Source organism: Orycteropus afer, unplaced genomic scaffold (assembly GCF_000298275.1).
Source record: "Orycteropus afer afer isolate SDZICR_OR568_19922 unplaced genomic scaffold, OryAfe1.0 scaffold00013, whole genome shotgun sequence".
NCBI lineage: Eukaryota > Metazoa > Chordata > Mammalia > Tubulidentata > Orycteropodidae > Orycteropus > Orycteropus afer.
The window spans coordinates 21,317,155-21,338,358 of NW_006921600.1; the positions used below are offsets into that span (position 1 = coordinate 21,317,155).

The following is a 21,204-nucleotide window of genomic DNA, read 5'->3' on the forward strand; positions in this document are numbered from 1 at the left end:
TTCCTTCTGGTGACTGTGGGCTTTTCTTGCTGTTCTTTCTCTAATTGTTGGAGATGTTCGTTTAAAGTGTTGATTTTGGCTCTTTCTTCTCTTTTGATGGTGCACTTATTGCTATAAATTGGCCTCTGAACAAATTGGTTTTCCGTTCAATAATTCATATGCATATTGTTTTGTGACATTCATTGCAATCCTCACAGTGTAGTAGCACTCTTCCCACTTCTGTGTTTACTATTTCCCTCCATTCTTCTTTCCTATCCTTTCCTGCCTTCTTACTTTATCCCTGGGCAAATGCTGCCCTTTCAATCTTGTATGGCTGGTTGTTCCAAAGAGTGCTGTACCTCCCTGGTATTACTGTTCACCTTATAGGCCTGTTGTTTGGCTGAAAGTTGAACGATAAGAGTTCAATTCCTGGCTTGAAGAGTGCCTAAGGGCCATAGTCTTAGGGTTACACCAGTCTTTTATCAGACCAGTATGCCTGGTCTTTTTATGATTTTGATTTGTTTCACATTTTTCTCCCACTGTGTCCAGGACTCCCTATTGTGATCCCTTTCATGGCTGTCAGCAGTGGTAGCCAGGCACTCTCTAGTTCTTCTGGTCTCATGGTTGTGGAGGCTGAGGTTCACATGAGCCATTAGTCCTTTGGACTGTTTCCTTGCGTCTTTGATTCTCTTCACTCTTCTTTGTTCTGGATGGGGATAGATCAGTAGTTGCACCTTAGATGGCTGCTCACAAGCTTTTAAGACCCCAGTTGCTACTCACCAAAGTAGGATGCAGAACATTGTCTTTGTGGACTTTGTTAAGCCAGTTGACCTTACTGTCCTCCACGACTATGGTCCTAAGCCCCTAAGCCCAGCAATTCATTCCCTTAAGGTGTTTGGTTATGACTAAGAAGTTTTCTTAACTTTGCTCCCTGTATGCTTTATTATACTCATGGATATATTTGTAGCACATATAAATATGTATGTAGAGATAATCTCTGTCAAGCATGTATATATATTCATGAGTGTAGTCCCATTCACCTTCCCTTCTCTGTTCAGCCTGAGTGTCTTATCTGTGTATCCACTCATAGATTATTGTTATTAATCTTATAGCAGCTGTGTATGTAATAGTATCTACTTTTGTTGCCTTTAACTCTGTGTCCTTCCCACTGTCTTCCTCTGCCTTGATCGTTTTGTGCTGTCCTCCTCTTTACTGTATATTGCCTTTCCCTTAGCCCAAGTTAATACATATCTACCCTCTAGTTAGTGGTTTACCCTCCTTTCCCCTCCCACCCCTGGTAATGATTCTTTCTGTGTGTAAACCGTTTTTTGACTTTTTACACTAGAGGTCTCATACAATATTTGTTGTTATGTTGATTGAATAATTTCACTCAGCTTAAATCCTCTAGGTTCATCCGTGTTATGAGACATTTTGCAGATTCATGGTTATTCTTTAACATTGCATAGTATGCTCTTGTGTGTATGCACCATAGTTTGTTCATCCATTCATTTGTTGATGGACACTTATTTTCATCTTTTTGCAGTTGTGAATAATGCTGTGATGAACATGAGTATGCTCATGTCTGTTATGTGCTCTTATTTCTCTAGGATATATACCTAGTAGTGGGATTGCTAGATTTTATGGTATTTCTATTTCTAACTTTTTAAAGAAGCATGCTGTACTGTTTTCCACAGTTGTACCATTTTACAGTCCTGCCTGCAGTGTATGAGGGTTCTTGTCTCTCCACATTCTCACTAACATTTGTTGTTTTCTGTGTTTTTGAACTCTGCTGTTAAAGCTGGGGTGAGATGATATTGTTGTTTTGAATTGCATCTCTCTAATGGTTAATGATCACAAGCATTTCTTCATGTCTTTGTTGGCTACCTGAATGTCTTCTTCGGTGAAGTGTCTGCTCATGCTCCCTGCTTATTTTTTAATTGGGTTGTCTGTCTTTTTGTTGTTCAGGTGTTGAAGTTTTCTATAAATTTTAGAGATCAGTCCCTTTTCCTGTATATCATTGTCAAAAATTTTTTCCCAGTCAGCAGGTTCTCTTTTTACTCTTTGGGCAAAGTCTTTTTGATGCACATAAATATTTAATTTCTAGGAGGTCCCACTTTTAGTTTTTCTGCTGCTTGTGTATTTTTAGTTATGTTTGAAACTGTATTTATGCCATGTATTAGGGCCCGTAAGTTTGCCTCTATTTTCTCTTTGATGATCTTTATAGTTTCAGATTTTACATTTAGGTCTTTGATCTATTTTGAGTTAGTTTTTGTGTATAATGTGAGGTATGGATCCTATTTCATTTTTCTGTGAATGGATGTCCAGTTTTGCTAACATCATTTGTTAAAGAGACTGTCTTTTCCCCATTGAATGGGCTTCTACTCTTTGTTGAAGATCAGCTGTTCATAGCTGGATGGATTTACTTTTGGGTTCTCAATTCTGTTCCATTGGTCTATGTGTTTGCCCTTGTGTACCGAATCTTTCATTTTGTCTGAGTTTCCTTATGTTAAAAATGGAGATAATATCTATGTCATAGGTTGGTGTGAGAATCAAATGAAGAAATAGACATGGGTGAGTGTTTAGAACAGTACTTGGCAGATAAGCATTCAATAAATGAGAGCAGTAATAATAACCTTAATAATGATTAGCAGTAGCTATTATTTCTTGTTTTTAATTATGTGCCAAACACTGTACTAAGCAATCTTCGTGTATCTTAGCTTATTTAAACACTTGTTTTATAATAACAATTCATATTGGCAGTAATAATAACCTTAATAATGATTAGCAGTAGCTATTATTTCTTGTTTTTAATTATGTGCCAAACACTGGACTAAGCAATCTTCATGTATCTTAGCTTATTTTAAACACTTGTTTTATAATAACAATTCAAATTGTTCACAACTGAAATTGGTGCTTCAAAAAATAGTTATTTCCTGGAGGTCTTCAAGTAAAGATTAGGAGACTGCTTGTTGGGGGAGGTGGATATAATTGCATTCTTACATCGGGTAGAGGGCTGGAATAGATGTGACCTCCCATGTCCTGTTGAGTCTAAGATTCTCTGGGTATGGAGTCCTTAGATGTGCCAAATGTTATTTGGAACTTTTTAAGATTTTATTGATAGCAACCCTCCTATCCACGCCCTTTACCATCTCTAGTCATGAGTGAAAGACAACTTGTTTTAAAGCAATAAGGGGAGAATTGTGTTTTCAGAAAGTATTAGTCCCATCATATCATTTGTGAAGTTGATGACTAACAGGAAGATGCATGTGTTGCTGATTGGGTACTTGATGGTTATAAGGAATTATTGTTTATTTTCGAGGGTGATCGTGGTTTTATTTTTCTGTTAAAAAGAGCTGTTATGTTTTAGAGATTATACTGAAAATATTCATAGATGAAATGATGATGTGATATCTTTGTTTTAAAGTAATGTGGGAGCAGGGCGTGGATGGAATATAGAGGAACCAGGGTTCACCATGAGTTGATAATTGTTGAGATCAGATGGTACGTGAGGCAGGAGGTGTTATTACATTATTCTACTTTATTTTTGTTTTAAATTCTCCATAATAAAAACAAATGTTTACATATGTGTGATACTGGCTGGGATATCCCACATGTATTGTGTGGGATAGACTGAATCACCTTACAAAGGTAAGTTACTGAGATGAAAAGGTATCATGGTTATAGGCATGAACATAGAGGTGAGGCAGCTGTCAAGGTGGCTTGTCCAGAAGGCCCTGGAGGAGGGGAGGGGCATGTGGTCTGCACCCACTATCTGTCTTCTGTCCCGACTCTCCCCTCAGGTGACCGTGGTCCGGAACTTGGAGGCCTACGGGCTGGACCCGAGCTCAGTGGCCGCCATCCTCCAGCAGCGATGCCAGGCGAGCACTAGCATCTCTCCTGCTCCTGGGACCAAGGACAGCCTGCAGGTCCAGATCCAGGGAAACCAGGTCCACCAACTCAGCCGGCTGCTGCTTGGTGAGTGCCCCTTCTGAGAAGCAGCATCGCTGGTGTAATATGGCAAAAATCTTCCAGGCAACTTAGTTCAGTTAAATTTATAAATATAAATATTTATATTTATACATTGCATACAGTTTGTACCAGGTTCTGCCCCATCCCAAACTCTACAAACCTGTGGGGCCAGTAGGATGGGGATTATTAATAGATGAGGGAAATGAGAGGGTAAGCAGATATTGCCAGCTAGCAAGAGGTGGAGCCAATGCTTGAGCCAAGTCTTCTGACTCCAGATTCCAAGCTCTCTCCACTGTACTATTTGAGTAGCTTTCTTCCTCATCTTTCCCTTGTAAACACTTGTTGAGCACCTCCACTGTGCCTGGACCTTGCATAGCTCTCTTGATCATAAAGACACTGTTAGCTCAATTTTGCAGGAGGAAACTGAGGTTCAGAGAGGTTCAGTACGTTGCCTTGAGATCATCTACTGAGTACTGTAGCTGGGCTTGGCTTTGTCAGACTCCTAAGCTTGAATTCTTTTCACCAATGCTGGGCCTCCCAGCTGCCAGTTTGTCCTCAGTTCAAACCATCATAAAGACACTGGTAGCTCAGTTTTGTACCTCTGCCTGAGTCAGCTTGCTAAAATAGTCATCATATCACCTCCTCTCAGACTTGATATGTGTCTTCATTGTCTTCAGAATAAGCTCCAAAGCTCAACAAACAGCACCCTTCCCAGGCTGGCCCCAGTCTTCCATTCAGGCTGTCTCAGTAGCCCCACCCCTGGCCAGGCCTCAGCCATACTGGTGTCCCATCCTGGTCCCCAGCTCTACTTGCACTTTCACATGGCATGCTTCTGCCTGGGCTGTTCCTTTACCTAGTGTGCCCTGCACATGTGACCTGAGTGCTTGATCTTAGAGGCTCATTGGCACAGCTCCGGTCACATGGAAGCAGCCCTAGAGCATGTCTCACTTTTCCTGTCTTCCCCTAAGTTAGCATTTAAAAAATTGCTGCTAGAGCCCTTTCCAGTGATGTTTATATTTCTTGTAGTGTCTGCAGCTGGGCTAATTTTTACTGATGTCTGAACCCTCTGGTAGACTGAGCTTCTTGAAGACACCAAAAAAAAGACAAAAAAAACCACAATCTCAGTGCCATTGAGTCAATTCCGACTCATAGCAACCCCTTTTGGGTTTGCCAGGTGGTAAATCTTTATAGAAGTAGATTGTCCAGTCTTCCTTCTGCAGAGTGGCTTGTGGGTTTGAACTACCAATCTTCTGGTTAGCAGTCAAATGCCTTAGGCACTGGCATAGACCTACATCCTCAGTGCCTGGCACATAGTAAATGCTCAATGAGCAGATTTATTGCATGGCCCAAGGCAGGATCCATCAGTTAACATCTAGAGGGGAGCCCCTTTATGAGAAAAACCCCAGTGCAGTGCCGAGAGGAAATACCGAGGAAAATAGGACACGTGATTAAGCACAGGCACACACACATACATTCTCATGAGGAAATTATAAATGTCTCTACTTAGAAAGTGTCTATCACAGTGGAAATTGCTGTAATATATATACACTTTGGCCTGGAGGTATAGCGATAAGTAGTCCCTCCCCTTAGGCTTCCCTGAGAAGCTGGGTTTAGAAGACGGCAGGAAATGGTTTGAGTAGAGGCTTAACAGCTGGGGTGAGCACACTGTGGGGCTGTGAGGGCCCAGGAGGTTAGCTGTACAGAATCTGGGCCGTGGGGGCTGGGGCCACGGAGGCCAAGGGGATGTGGCGGTGGGGGTGGGAATGGGGGAGCAGGACAGGAAGGTGGGCTGCTCCACTGAGGGATTTCTGCTTTTTGGATCGTAGATGAGTATCAGATCCCTCGGAAACACATCCAAGGACTTGAAAAGGCCCCCAAACCTGGCAAGAAGAAGTGACAGACTCTTTTGTTTCATGCAGTGAATCCAGTGGAAATCCATGCTTGGGGCTGGTATTTAAGGGAGCATTTTCACCTTTTGCAAATAAAAAATATAATTCTTTAGCAAAATAAAATTTTATTCTAAGCTAAATTTGATGTGTTTCCTCCATTTAGCTTAAATGTCACACTAAATTTTAAAGTCAAAAGCATTTTAAACCAACAGTGGAGGGCCTGAAGGGCCTTTTCTATTCATGTGGTTTCAGTGATTTCATTCCTGCCCTGCTTTCAAGGTGTGACGGCCCATTTAAAGTTCAGGCAGATGGAACCTTCCTGTTTTTAAAGCCCCTCAACCAACTTTGCCTCTTGCTCATCTGCTCCTACTAACTCATTACTTCTAAGCCAAAAATAGTTTCACGTCTCTAAAGGGTTATTCATATAGGAAACAACCCAGCTGTTCTCGGTCATCAATTCAGGCAACAGAAGAAAGACTTGGTCCTTAACTGCAGCAGAATTTAGGCTAGCTAGAAACGAGAAATGGTAGACACCCCCTAGGACACGGGTTTTGTGTGACAGGGATTCCTCCCCAGCCCTGGCACACTGCCACCTGCAATGGTGTATTTGTGATGTGGCTCCAAGATGGCAGCTTTGTGACGGTGCAGAGTCTAATACAACAAAATGCCTTCTTTAGCCCTGAACTTCTTAATCTGGGGTTCAGGGAATAGTCTTCAGTGGGTCCATGAACCCCCCGAAATTGCGTGCAATATTTTGTGTGATTATTTTCATGAGAGAGGAGTCATGCTTCTGTCAAATTCCCAAAGGGATCACTTGATGCCCAGTAGGTTCAGAAGCACTGCTCTAGACCCTGCTTTGTTCATGGTATCACTTCTGTAGCCAACACCCCCTTGTACACGAGGGCAGAGTCAGGTGAGCTGAATCCCTCACGAGCTCTGTGGTTTTACCACGAAGAAACAGTTTTTCTTCAACTTCTTTCTTCTTTTTCTTTCTAATCACATTCATCTTTCTCCTGCCGTGCACCTGGTGGGTTCAAACAGCTGATGAAAAATAACCAGAACTTTTTTTGTTTGTTCAAAGTAAAAAATAATCACTACAATTGAGGCTGAAAGTAAAGCTCACCCAAACTACCCATCTGGGTTAGAGAAGGGAGAAAGGGACAGGTGTGGAAATGCATTCGTGGCACCTCCTACCTTTCCTTAGTAGGCTCAGAACAGGCCTTTTCACTTGCGATTCGCTATAAGTAACTCCTTAATTTCACTAATCTTATCCATACAACCATGAACTTATTGAACTGGGAAAGGAATTTTTAAAAATTGGCCCCACATGGAATTCTATTACAACAAAGCATTTGGACAGCCAGAGTTTGATCTCAGAGAGTACAATATATGTATTAAAAATATAGCACCATGGAGTCAGTTCTGACTCATAGTGACCCTGTGGGACAGAGTTGAGCTGCCCCTAGGGTTTCCAAGGCTGTAAGTCTTTATGGAAGCACAAGGGCTCATCTTTCTCCTGCAGTGCAACTGGTGGGTTCACACAGCCAATGAAATATAACCAGAATGTTCCTTAGAGGTGAGGATGGAACGATAAACTTGCTTATTTTGGACATGTCATCAGGAAGGACCATTTGCTAGAAAAAAAGGCCATCATGGTTGGTAAAGTAAAGGATCAGTGGAAACAAGGGAAACCCTTAGTGAGATAGAGCATCACGGGAGCCCCAACAATGGATTCAAATGTGCTAACCATGAAGATGGTGCAGGACCGGGCAGTGTTCCGTTCTGTTACAGATATGTTCACCACGAGTCAGAGCCGACTCAGCAGCAACTAACAAAAACAACAGTGATGAAATATGGTCTTTATATCAATACTGGTAACAGGAAGTATTTTATAAAGCTCTCTCATAAACTTGATTTGTTCTGCACACTCATAGAGGGACTGGAGGCCCAAAGAGGTTATGTCTTGCCTTGTAATCCCTGCTAAAGACACAAAGCCAATAAATGGTGGGCCTGGGTCTGAAATGAACATCTATGCTCCACTGCGGTTTAAACCAGAATTCCGCTTGACACATTGCTGTGAAAGCCTGTGCTTTGGGTGATTTTTCCAGTAATGGTGACACATTTGCAGTGAGTCATCATCCCTTCCCCCTGGTGAGTAATACCACGTGTACCTGTGAAAAGGCAGGGCAGAGTAAGGCTGTGCAGTGGAGTGGATTCTTTGCTCTGTGTGCCAAGTCAAATAATCTACATCCCAAGTTGGCCCCAACTCATAGCGACCCCTCCTTGGGTTTCTGAGGCAGTATCACTATGGAAGTAGGATTGCCCAACCTTCCTTCCGAGGAGTGGCTGGTAAATGATCTACACCGAGGTCAAATTTATAACTTTGAATTTATCAATCCCATGCTGTAACCATATAAGAAGCCCTGGTGGTGCAGTGGTTAAAGCATTTGGCTGCTAACCAAAAGGTTGGTGGTTCGAACCCACCAGCTGCTTTGTGGGAGAACAACGAGGCAGTCTCCTTCCATAAAGATATATAGCCTTGGAAACCCTATATTTGGGTCACAATGGGTTGGAATCAACTTGATGGCAGTGAGTTTGGTTTGGAGTGTTTTCATAATCGTCAGTTTCAAAGAAAAGCAGAAACTGGTTCATTTCCAGGCTTAGGCAAGATTTTTGGAAGATGTGCTTCTTGAAAATGTAGGTGAGCAAATGTTCCAGATGTGCCCCTTTCTGGGATAAATTTAAGAATGTCAGTGGGCTGGGATATTCTCCCTACATGGAGATCAATGGCTGAATGGATGAGCTCCTGCCGAGGCCTCTGGTCACTGCCTTGTGTGTGATCCATACTGGAAGGAGGCTAGGAATTCCTTTTTAATGACTTTTATGTGGTTATTTTCATGATTACTGAGCTGTTCAGTTGGTGGAAACCAGAGACTGCTGAAGTGAGGGACTGTTTGCTTATTGATCTAGTCCTCTTCCTGCAGGTGAGGGGATCTGAAACTCTCAAAGGCATAATTCTGTCTATCCTATTTTTAAATAATTCCATAAGTAAAAGAATCATTGCTTACCTTGCTAATCATTGCCAATCACTGCTTAAAACCAAACCAAACCAAACTCACTGCCATCAAGTCAATTCTGACTCATAGCACTCCCCTTTGGGTTTCTGAGGTGGTAAATCTTTACAGAAGTAGGTTGCCCAGTCTGCCTTCCACGGAGTGGCTGATGGGTTCAAACCACCAACTTTCTGGTTAGTAGTCAAATGCCTTAGGTACTACGCCACCAGAGCTCCTATCCCATGTTCCCAGTTTCCGGAAAGCCCCGCCTCTCTTCTAACTCAACATCTCTTTCTGTAATGATTCCGCTTTTCAATCCACCACTGTGGAGATGTAGGACCAGTGGTCACCTGGGCAGCACCCTCCACACAAAGCATTTGGTCACTTTTCTCAAAACCGTTTGCACAGTGGCCTTCCTTCCTCGGCTGACTGGCAAAGAAAGTCTGACTCTGCCAAGAAGTGTGTGCCCTTCCCTGTCCCTGTCTTTCCCAGCTCCAGATTTCTGTAAGATGGGCAAGTTCAGGGAAGAAGTGTACAATACAAATCAACTTTGCAACAAGCTTTTATTACTTTTTTAAAAAACCCATATAAGAAAGACACTTAAAAAGAAAATATCCTCAAAACAAACACACACTGAGCAACACAACTGTCGAAGGCACTACCAACAGCTAGGCCCACCTCTGGGAGGGAAGGGATTCTTCACATAGACTTTTTTTGGAGGCTTAGACCTACCTCAGCATAGGTCCTGGTCTAACTGTGCTTTAGAAATCTGACTTTTCCTGTAATTTTCTTATTTCATAAACATCCTTATCTCTTTATATATAGCTATATATGCCTTTAAACACACACACATACATACACACACCCACATACACACACATCGCTTTTTCCTTCTCAAAAATAAAATGGCTGACCCCATCACGGGAGGTTCTCAGCAGCATTCACAGCACTTGCAGCAGGAGCCATGCCTTCAGTTAATGTTAGAGACATGCAGGATGAAGGAGAAGTGACTACCCAGTTCCTTCAGGACACAGCAGGGAGAGAGAATTTTTGAAGGAAGGGCCACGATCAGGCTGAGGACAAGATGGCAGATAACCCGGTTTCTGTGGTCTGAAGGATCTTTTAGAGTTACCAGCTTGTCTTGCTTTTGTAGTTCTGAAGACTACACACAGTTCCGTTTGACGAAGGTCAGCATTCCTTCCGTGATCGGGGCCATGTGAACACAGCAAAGGTCAAGGAGGGAACATCTGAGGCTAGACAAGAAAGCTGGGGCTTAAGCCAATGCCAGAAGGGCTTGGGAAGGCTGAGGACAGCAAAGACACAGTCTCTCAGAGGCTGGACTGGAAACTGGCCCTGCTTTGAAAAGGAAGGGCCCTATCTCTCTGTTTTGGAGTGTCTTAGTAGTCTTGACTACTTGCTCGAACGGTTTGGTTCATTTATTTTTAAGTTTGAACCTAAACTAGGAGCCAGTATAACTGCACAGCCAGGAAATCTGAGGTGCCCTGTCCACATGCTCTGACTTTCACTTCTTGGAAGTGAAAGCCCAGGAACTTAGATGAGAAGGAGGTCTGTGAGCCTTGCCCCAACCTTGGGGGTAAGGATCCTCCTGGCCTTGTCTCCCACACCACTAGCTGTCCATTTCCTGGCAGGAGCAGGCCTGCAGCAGAGTTTCAAACAAACACGCCCTGCTCCTGTCTCTCTCTGAAAACAAAAAAGGCACTGAGGTCAAAGAGGAGGCCAGGCCTATGGGCTCTTTCCTTTCTCAGACCAGGCTGAGTGCAGTGTCATGGGCCAGCCTGGGCTTCGGAACAGAAAGGACTATTGCTGGCCAAGTTGGAGGTTCCCCTCTTTAATCAAGGCAACTCCTCTGGCAGCACCCGGAGCATCCAGAGTCCCTGCGGGAGGAAAGAGGCAGTGCTGGAAGCTAAGGGAAACTAAGGTCGCCCAGGCCCTCTCTGCTTTCTAGTTGGGGGAAAGCTGAAGTCAGCTTTGACATGGTTTTTGGCTTTCTTTAACTGCCAGATTTCCTTACTCAGCAGGAGATGTTAAAAATGGTAAATGGCTGGTTTCCCTTTGGTGGAAAGCATGAGGATGATGGCAATACTGAATTTGAATTTGTAACTTAAAAACAAACAGGGTGTTGACAGAGATGTGAACAGGTACCATACGTACACAGACATGGGCCTTTGGGTTTATATGGGCTCGGGCTCTTGGCTGCAGCTTCTCTGGAAATCTCTGAGCCAGCTTCAGCTTTGGTGCTCTTTCCCCTGAGCATGTGGGGCCAGTGGCTTCACAACCTTCCCTTAAGCATGGACAGTGGACACCTGGGGCAGCGGGGAACCATCCTTTCGGGAGCATTGTCCTGCTTTGAGGGCTAAGGTCAGACCCACGAAAGGAATATGCTACAACTTTTGATTCATAAATAAAAGTTCCTGTGGGCGGCAAGTAAGAGAGAAATTGAAGAAAGAACAGATAACTCTAAAACCTTTGTCCTTCCTTTGTTGGCTAGTGTGACAGGTTCCAGTTTGGTGACGAGAGAGGCAATTATTTGGTTTGTGAAAGGCTTGCAGACTGAGAGAGGACGACGGTTTTTCTTTTTACAGGAGCACTGATCCCTTGGTGGAATCAGAGAGGGTGCAGCAGGGCAGGAATGAGCCCCGCACACACAGGTGTCCACCGGAGAGAACTGGTGCCACGGAGCTGCGGGCCAAGTGCACACACACCCGCCAGAGGCACCCTGAGAAAAAGTGTCCGTTGCAAAATAATAATTAATAATAAAAATAAATCCGAGGGTGTTAGGAGGAGAGGAAGCAGGACCGGTTACCCAGGTTTGCCCTGGGATTCTCTTAAGGCCTTCTCCAGTTTCTGCCTAAACTTGTCATACTTCTTCTGCACTTGCTGGATTTTGTCTTGCTCCTCTTTTTCCAGTATTGTTAGGAAGTTCTGGAGCTCGGGGATGGAGAAGGCATCCCACTGGGAGGTGAGAGGCAGATGTGGGGAAAGAAACAGGAAAGGAGACAGGTTAGAAGTTGGCATGACCTCAGGGCCCTGCTGCCTCCCTTCTCACCCAGTTTGCATCTGAGATTCATACAGTTTGCTGCTGCATGTTGTTGCGTGCCATCAAGCTGATTTCAACTCGTAGCAACCCCATGTGAAAAGGAAAACCGCCCCATAGGGTTTTCTAGGCTGTCATCTTTACGGGAGCAGACTGCCAGGTCTTTTCTCCAGCAGAGTGGCTGGGTGGATTGGAACTACTGATCTTTCAGTTAGTAGCAAAATGCTTAACCATTAGGTCTCCCTTTGCTACTGAATAGCAGGTATAAAGGATCTCTGGTGATGCAGTGGTTAAAGCATTCAGCTGCTAACCAAAACGTCAGTGGTTTGAATCCACCAGTCCCTCTGCGGGAGAGACATGAGGCAGCCTGCTCCCAGAAAGATTTACAGCCTTGGAAAACCTATGAGGGTAGTTCAGTTCTCTGCTATAGCGCTTCTATGAGTTGAAATTGATTGAATGGCAGTGGGTTTGGTTTGGGGTTTCTTTTTTAGGCCAGTGTAATGATTGAGTGATGGTTGGATTTTACATTTCTGCCATTTCAGCAACAGAATTTAAAATCCTGGCATCTCATGACCATACGTTTGAGAATCAATCATCTTAAGCTTTCTCTATAGCAGCTGAGATGTTGACAGTGGTGCTGGAACGTGCCCAGTTCCCCTGCCGGCCTGCTGTCATTGTCTGTTTTGGGATGATCCGCACCAGGCTCCCCAACATGCACACCTTGAAGGGGTGGTGGGAGAGTGCTGGACTTGGACACAGGAAGCCTGGATCTCATCAGCCCTGTGCCCCTGACCACATCACTCCATCCTTCCCAGCCCGTGTCCTCATCTGCCGTGAAATTAGAGTATCCACTTCCCATGGGAGATCAAGAGAGAAGGTAACCTGAAAAGCCTTGGAAACTCCAGCTGGCTCAGGCCTGCCAGAGTAGGACCTGGCTTCTGAGGGCGTAAGGCATGTCTGACTTGTCTCAGGATAACCTAGGAGCTGAGGCTCCTGTGGGGTCAAGGATAAAGACTACTAAGCACCTTGAGCACATAGGAATACTAAGGTCGATCAGGTTTAATCCCCACATTAGAAAAATGAGAAAACTGAAGTGTGTAGTGGGAAAATGGTTTGGGCTTACCTATGATCATGGAGCTGTGGCAGCAGAACTAGAACTAGAACACCTGGGCCATGCGCTTCCGCTGGGCCATCAATGCACAAACATTTACAGTGTAATACTTTTTCCAAACAAAATCTTCACAGATTCCAATATATAAAGGAGATGGAAGCAGATATGCTTCTGGTTGAAGTGGGGAGGGGAGCAATCTCCCACCTGCCTAGGTTCCTCTAAGTCCCCACAGTGACCTCAAAGCCCAGGATTCACTGAGTGGAGTGTGACCAAGCATGCTGGGTTGCACCACCACAGTCAGCACCCTACTCTGCTTGTGGTCACGTCTTGATGATTCCACCAACCTGGTCTTATCTTAGTTTTATACCACTTATACCACAAGACTGGACATTGGTCCTCCTGGGGGAAGGTGAACTGGGGAAAGAAGTATAACTCAAAAGTGTCCACGTCCAGTGGTGCCCTGTAACAGAGCTGGCTGGGCCTCCTGCCATGCTGCAGCAGAAACCCCTCAGCCTGGACACGGGGAGATTCTCAGTCCCCCTCCACCCTGAGTTTCAGCAATAAAGCACATGAAATGCCTTCTTTTCACAGGCGTTGCCTAGCACAGGCCCTGACTTGCTACCTTAGGAGTCTGAACCAACACTCACCCCAGCTCAACCTTCTCAGAGTCATTTCCTGGCTGCTACCGCCTGGTCTCACCTGTGCCAGGTGGTCAGCACAGCGGCCAGCGGCACCCTCCCCATTTAACCCTGAGGACTGGGCCTGTGTAATGAGCAAAGTGTCTTGGGCTTACCTCCACCTCTCCAGTTTCATTCTCTTTTAGCACAAAGCTGAGAACATCAGTGTCAGGACCAGCAAGTAAGCGCAGGTGGAGGGGGCAGTCAGCCACGGAGAGTTTCTGGAAGAGCACTGCAAACCAAGAGAGGGGGCTGGATGTCATCACGGAAAAGAAGGGCGGGGCCCCGGCTGGGTGGGATGGAACTGGAAAAGCTGAGGTCTGGGTGGCTGTAACCGGAAGTGGCTGTGCTTTCAACCCAGTAAAATAAACTTGATAAGAATAAGCACAGAACTATCCTTTTTATCTTGGGTATCTGCTCAGAGTTTAATGTTTCCGTTCATATAATCTCCCAATAGATTAGAAGTGGCAGGGCGGATTCTCCCCATTACACAGATTCCAAATGGGAGCCCAGGGTGTGGTTTCCTGAAGTCCCATATGGGATTAGGAGCTGCTCTGCCCAGCTCTCTGCTTTTGCCCAGAATCCACATGTGGCTCTTCCACACAGCTGAGTGCCACAGGGATGTCTGGACCTCTGTCAACAGGAAAACCCACTCCTCCCACCCATGGCGGGCCCTGGTGTCCATGGGCACGGACAGAGCTGGGGAAGATAGTTCCTGGTTGGAACTTGCTCTCATACCTTGCCCATCCTTGTGTATCCGCTTAAAAAGTGCAAACTTCTGGGGATTGTCCACCACCATGAACTTCTTGAGTAGCCCCTGGATGACCTCGCTGACTGTGGTGGTGCTACTGATGTGCAGCTGCTTGATGGCATCGAGTGGCAGGTAGAAAGATGTCCGCTTGTCTGTGGTGGCTGCCAGGTTCACTTCCTTGATGGCGTCATAGATGGACTGGGGCCGGATCCCGGCTGGTACTGTCACTGGCCGCCGTAGTTTTAGATGCACTTTGATGAAACCTGTGTAGGTGCCGTCTTCACTCTGCCAGGGGGAAGGTGTCATATGGAGTCAGGGCAAAGGCCCTCTTGCATGATCGTATCTACCACTCTGGGCCATTGCCCCCGCGGTTGTAGAGGACTTTCCTAATGTGGAGTGCCATCCCGGAAAGCCCCCTACCTCAATACCCACCCATCTCCCTGAGTTCCTTCCCATCTCTGCTGGTCTAGGGATACTGGTGGGGTAAAGACATGTTTTCTCCATAGTGGGCCAGGAGAAGGTTCATGGTATCTAGTAACGAGAGAGGAATTCTAGGGCCTTCCATGGCTTTTCCTCCAAGAGGCTCAGGTTCCTGCTCCAAACTTCCTGTCACTAGGTAGACACCTAATGCCCTTAGCAATTCCCACTCCAAGAGGGTCTGGAATGTGGTCTCTTTAGTTCACATCTCCAAGCAAAACATTTCTCTTATCTCCTACTCCCTGCGGGTCCCTCTCCAAAAGGGTACAGGGAAGGCTCCTAACACGGTTCTCGGAACACGAGATTTCCTTTCGGATCTCTTTCCAAAGAACCTACAGTCAGTAAGATTTAACCCCAGGGCCATTTGCAACTAGATTTTCTGGCACCCTACCTAGGTCACTGGGTGGTACAAATGGTTTGCACTCAACTATGGTGGCGCAGTGCCTAAGGATTTGACTGACAACCAGAAGGATGGTGGTTCAAACCCACCAGATGCTGTGTAGAAGGAAGATGAGGCAATCTAGTTTTGCAAAGATTTAGTGCCTTGGAAACCCAATGGAGGTCGCTATGAGTCAGAATCGACTTGATGACAGTGAGTTTGATTTAGTTTTGGTTATGCACCAACAAGTTGGCAGTTTGAAACCATCAAGTGGCACCATGGGAAAAAAGTCTGGAGTTCTCCTCTGGCAAAGATTACAGCCAAGAAAACCCTATGGAGTACTTCTGCTCTATAACACACGGGGTCACCATGAGTCAGGATCCACTGCCCTGGCAGCAGCAGTGGGTTTACCAGGCTGAAGCCTCAAGAGTCAGTTGTTGCCAGCCACCAGCAGGGGGCAGGGTTCTTCTACCATCTCCTCCCCTCCCTGTTTGAAGCCAGCCTTTTGGGACACAGCACGAAGTTGGGTGCCCGGCATACCCCTGAGCACTGGCACAATCTAAGGACGCTTCCAGAGACACAGTAACTGTGCAAAACACAAAAGGGGCAGGAAGAGGAGCTGCAAACGCTTCTTGTCTTGGGCTTCCTGGGAGTCAAGACATACCAGGCTCTTGATTATTGTCTGACATTTAATTCCCACATCATCTTGGACAGATGGATATCACTATCTCTATTTTACACTGAAGCTCAGAGACGTTAAGAAAGTTTCCCAAAGTCACAAGCAAAAATGTAGAAGAGCCAGAAATTGGATCCCGATTCTACTGTAAAGTCCATTCTATTTCCCTAAAGCTCATGGAGGCCCAGGCTGTCAGTCTACCCTAGTCCCTGAGTCCTAGAAGAAAGGGGAGGGACATGCAACGGGGTTGCTATCGAATCCAGAGGGAGAGCAGAGGAGCCAAAGCAGAAGGGGTGTGTGGCAGGGGCTGGGTGGAAGGGGACGGGTGTCCTGCTCACCAGCTTCATGCCCAGGCAGTTCTTCTCCCGAGTGTTGTAGCTGTCAATCTTCTGCTTGATCTCCTGCAGTGTAGGCAGCTGCTGCGTCTCCTCCGCAGGTTTACAGACATTCTGCAACAGACATCCAAGTGGGGGTGGGTTCACAGTGGTTCTCAGGCTGAGAAGGGCAATGACCACACTATATCCCAAAGTTCTCTGTGCCTAAGAAAGGAGCCTTGACCCCACACAGTGAAAGGAATTACATAGATGCTGTGTGAGAACAATGAAGTCCAGTCCTACCTGTGCTGTTGCCTAAGCCTGCCACCCTTGGGAAAATAATTTAAATCTTTCTAAGCCTCAGCCTCCTCATCTGTGAAATGGGAATAATACCTACTCCTCTGGGTTGTTGAAAACAATGTGAAAGCACGTGGCACTCAGGCACTGACTGTGAATCTGCAGAATCAGCAGAGCTCGCTCAGTTTGCTATGGAAAAGATGCTTCTAGATGCTATGGGAGATGCAAAGAAATGCAAGCTCCTCAAGGCGGTAATAATAAAGATGGAGGGTTAAATGTGTACACATGGTGCCAGCATATACCGATGGGAATGATAAGGATTCTTCTAGACCCAGGGGGCCAAGGGCACATGGACGTCAGTTCAAGCCCCATGCCACTGCCACAGTGCTTGGCACATAATAAGAAGTAAATATAAATCTATCAAATAAATGAGTGAGTAGGTGGGTAAGGGCTATGGCCGTCTCTAGTAATCAAGGAGATAAATCTCCTCTCCTAGGGCATACAAAGTCTCTGGGGTGGCACAAGCAGTTTGCAATGGGCTTCCAACCCAAAGTTGGTGGTTCAAACCCACCCAGCAGTGCCGTAGAAGAAAGGTCTGGAGATCTGCTTCCCTAAAGACTACAACTAAGAAAATCCTATGGAGCAGTTAGTTCGACTGTAGAACATGTGAGGTCACCATGGGTCAGAATTGACTCCTTGGCAAGGGAGTTTTTGGTTATGGGAGAAAGGGACAACCAACATTTACATGGTACCTCTGCTGTGTAGACACCTGGTATACATCATCTCATTTAATCTTCACCAACAAAAACTCTGCAAGACAGAGTTTCTTATCCCCATTTTATAGGTGAGATAACCGAGACTAAGAGGGATTAGTAATTTGCCTAAAGCCCTACAGTTAGTATGTGAAAAACTAAAGCAAGACTCCACGTCTCTCCTACTGTGATCTTTTTTATCTTCAAGTTTTAAAGACTTTATGTTTTAAAGCACCTTCAGGTTTTCAGAAAATCTGCACAGCAAGTGCAGAGTTCCGACATACCCCCTGTTCTTTCAAACACAGTTTCCCCTATTATTAACCTCCTGCCTTCCTGTGGCACATTTGTACAACTGATAAACTAATATTGATACATATTATTCACTGAAGTCCATAGTTTACATTAGGGGTCACTCTCTGTGTTGGATATTCCTATGGGTTTTGACAAAGGAATAATGTCATGTGTTCATCATCACAGTATCATACAGAATAGTTTCACTGCCCTGCAAACGCTCTGGGCTCTTCCTATTTATTGCTCCTTCCCATCTTCCAAAACCCTGGCAACCACTGGTCTTTTTTTCAATACAGTTTTGCCTTTTCCAGAATGTCATCTAGTCGAAATATAGTATGTGGTTTTTTTCAGACTGGTTTCTTTCACTTAGCAACATGCATTTAAGTTTCCTCCATGTCTTTTTAGGAGCTCTGGTAGCATAATGCCTAAGGCACTTGACTGCTAACCAGAAGGCTGGCGGTTCAAACCCACCAGCCACTCCTCGGAAGGAAGGACGGGCAATCTACTTCCCTAGTGATAGCCTCAGAAACCCAAGGAGGGGTTGCTATGAGTCGGGTCCAACTCGACGGCACGTAACAACAACAACCATGTCTTTTTGTAGCTTGCTAACTCATTTCCTTTATCACTGAACACCACTTCACTGTATGGATGGATGTACCACCGTTGGTGGGCATCCCGGTTGTGTTGTGTTCTATGACATCGGGATTCATCCTTCTCATGTGTTCCCTGGATGTCCTCTCCCCCAGGGAAGGGGTCAATGCCCTGTACATATGGAGGGAGTCCAGCAGTGAATTCTGAGGTTATGCAACTCTGTTTTTGTGCCAACTCCCCAGATTTCTCTCAAGTTCTTTGCCACTCACTACCTGGTTTTGTCATCATGTTGTCTTGGGTGGTGCGGTTGGGAAAGCAGAAGCCAATTTGGTGCAACTGTCAGTCAAAACCCAGCCAGAATTTGCCTAATAATAGAAAATCTAGCAGACTTGGGGCAGATCAGGATTTTCCTTTGGCACATGGGGACACCAAGGCCCAGAGAGGGAGGGTGAGTGCTGTGGAGCCCCACAGCGTGACAAGAGGAAGGCTGAGAGGCCTGTGCTCTCTGCATTGCCTCTAGGACACTGTCCTGTGGGCGTCTGCATTGGGTGGGGGAATTTGATAGTATCACATACAGCTGAACATAAAAGGGCACCCACAATGTAGCCTGCCTGACTTCTTCCCTTCAGCAAGCCTGTCAGGAGGAGATGCATCACACTGAATAACACACTACCACTTCCTCCTCCCACTTTCCCATCCCAAAGGTCAAGCTCCATTGTTACCAAGAGGTGCGTGGCTGGGTGGGTGCATGGCTCCAGCCCCCGACTCCCCAGCACATGGCACAGAGGTCAGCCTCTGTCTTCTCTTCATCTCTATCATGGTATCTTCCCCGGCCTCTCTAGCCCTCTCTGTATTCTTCCCCCAGGGATCCTGCTAACAACGGCACTGGGCTAGGTGCTGTCGTACGGCTTTTTTGACATACTGCATATGTACTTCCGCTTTACAGATTAGAAAACAGGCTCAGAGAGGCTAAGAAACATGACTGTGGTCCTGCTGCTAGTAAGTAGCCAAGTAGGAGTTGGGATCAAGTCCATCTAAGTCTGGAGCTCATACTCCTCTCAATTCACCTACAAAAAAGAGTTAAAGAAAATTCCAGAAGCCTCTGGAAGGTCTCCACTCATAGTTTCCAACTGAGTTCAGGCCATTTTCCTGTAAGAACAGAGAGCTGTGCTGTGGCTGTCAAAGGCCAGTGTCCAGGCCTGGTTTTGGATACAGCAAACATCAGAGCCACCTTAGCCTAATATATATATATATATATTTCTTCTTCCTGTTCCCCTTTCCTTCAGCAGATAAACCCACAGATCCTCTCTCTTTCCCACCACAAACCTGGGGAAGTGAGGCAAGCGGTCACAGGCACCCCCGCCTTCCAGGCCTGACGTAGAAGACAGTAGCACTGACCTCAAGATTTCAAGGCCTGGCCTTCTGGGCTTCTGGGGGGGGGAGCTGTGCCAGGAGCCCTTGTGTGTGGTTGTGGAAGGTCTGCCCCCCAAGGCTGGTGGCTGCCACCCACGACGAATCTGGCACACGAGATCTAACCCACAGCTGGAATGAATCACCTCCTGACGTAGGCTAACCCATCAGCCAGCAAGGCACGGGGTACAGGGGCCACTAGGCTGCTCCCCATCCAAGAGAGAGCACTGGCATCATCTGAGGATCTTTAAAAACACCACTGCCTGCACTCCAGCCCGGTGATTCTTACTTAATTGGTCTGGGGCAGCCTGGGCATGGAGGTTTCAAAGTTCTAATATGTAACAACGTTTGAGAAGAACTGGTGTAGACCCCCTTCACAAGCAAGTCCAGGAGTCCCACCTAGCTGCAAAGAATTAACACTTTGGTGCCCATGGATATCCAGCATTTCATAGCATGGCCTAAAAGACAGTATTAGCTATATGAATAATGTCAATAATATAAGAATCAACAGAGGGTAGGGGTATTGTTGTTGTGTGCCACTGAGTCCATTTCAACTCATGGAGGTCCTGTGCACAGGGTAAGACTGTTCCATAGGGTTTTCAGGAAACAAACTGCCACATCTTTTTCCTATGGAATGGCTGGTGGGTTAAAACTGCCAACCTTTTGGTTAGCAGCCAAGTGCTTAACCACTGTGCCACCAGAGCTCATTGAGGGCATGGCAGAGACCTCAGTTTCTGTCCACTGGCAGGTTCTCAAGCCTTCATAAGTGAAAGATTCACATTGGTCCTTGGGTCAGATGCTTGAAACCATCTTTGCCTCCTGGGACGGCCCAAGATGGAGACGGAATGGGGAACTCTGTTATGACTAAACAAATAGAGGCCCTGGCCTGTAGGGTATCTCTCCTTAGTGGGGAGGGGGTTCACACAGCTCAGTGTACCTGGTGTGGAATTCACCTGCTCAGATGGTTTAGCTGCTCCCAATGTACCTGGCACATCCAGGGCCCTGGTGAAAACAGGTTTGTGCTCAAATACCCTAAGCCATGCAAAAGAGCTGTCTCCCCTCTTCATTCTCAAGGTTATTGGGACACAGCCAAGTGAAGAGGCCAGGTGTTAGGTAGCCGTTATGGCAGAGAGGGCCCCTCTCCTGAGACAGTGATTCTGAAACTTTTCCTTTAACAACAAAACCCAGAGGACCGTCCCTGTCTATGTGGTCTGGGGCCTGTTACAGAGTAGTTTCACCCAAAAGTTAGGGGTTGATTTGTGTTCTCCAAATAGGTACATTGAAGTGTTAACTCCCAGGTACCCATCAATGTGATCTTGTTTGGAAATAGTGTCTCTGAAGATGTTTTCAGTTAATATGAGGTCATACTGGACTAGGTTGTGTCCTGATCAAAAATAAATACCAAAAAACCAAACCCACTGCCATCAAGTTGATTCTGACTCATAGCGACCCCACAGGACAGAGTAGAACTGCCCCATAGGGTTTCTAAGGCTGTAAATCTTTATGGAAGTAGACTACCTCATCTTTTTCTCG

General features: G+C 45.9%; 2 protein-coding genes across 2 annotated transcripts in view; one reads left to right on the forward strand and one right to left on the reverse strand.

Moving 5' to 3' along the window:
- The window catches only part of EIF2D (eukaryotic translation initiation factor 2D), a 43,019-nt gene extending 37,174 nt beyond the window's left edge, over positions 1-5,845 (forward strand). Inside the window, exons 14-15 of the mRNA XM_007953237.2 lie at positions 3,780-3,954; positions 5,775-5,845. Of these exons, the coding sequence (XP_007951428.1) occupies positions 3,780-3,954; positions 5,775-5,845 (246 nt within the window). The remainder of the gene's footprint in view (positions 1-3,779; positions 3,955-5,774) is intronic.
- A 5,865-nt stretch (positions 5,846-11,710) lies between these two features.
- RASSF5 (Ras association domain family member 5) overlaps positions 11,711-21,204 on the reverse strand; it is a 128,127-nt gene continuing 118,633 nt past the window's right edge. The window contains exons 5-8 of the mRNA XM_007953249.2: positions 16,355-16,465; positions 14,472-14,769; positions 13,850-13,965; positions 11,711-11,863 (exon numbers count right to left, since the gene is read on the reverse strand). Of these exons, the coding sequence (XP_007951440.2) occupies positions 11,711-11,863; positions 13,850-13,965; positions 14,472-14,769; positions 16,355-16,465 (678 nt within the window). The remainder of the gene's footprint in view (positions 11,864-13,849; positions 13,966-14,471; positions 14,770-16,354; positions 16,466-21,204) is intronic.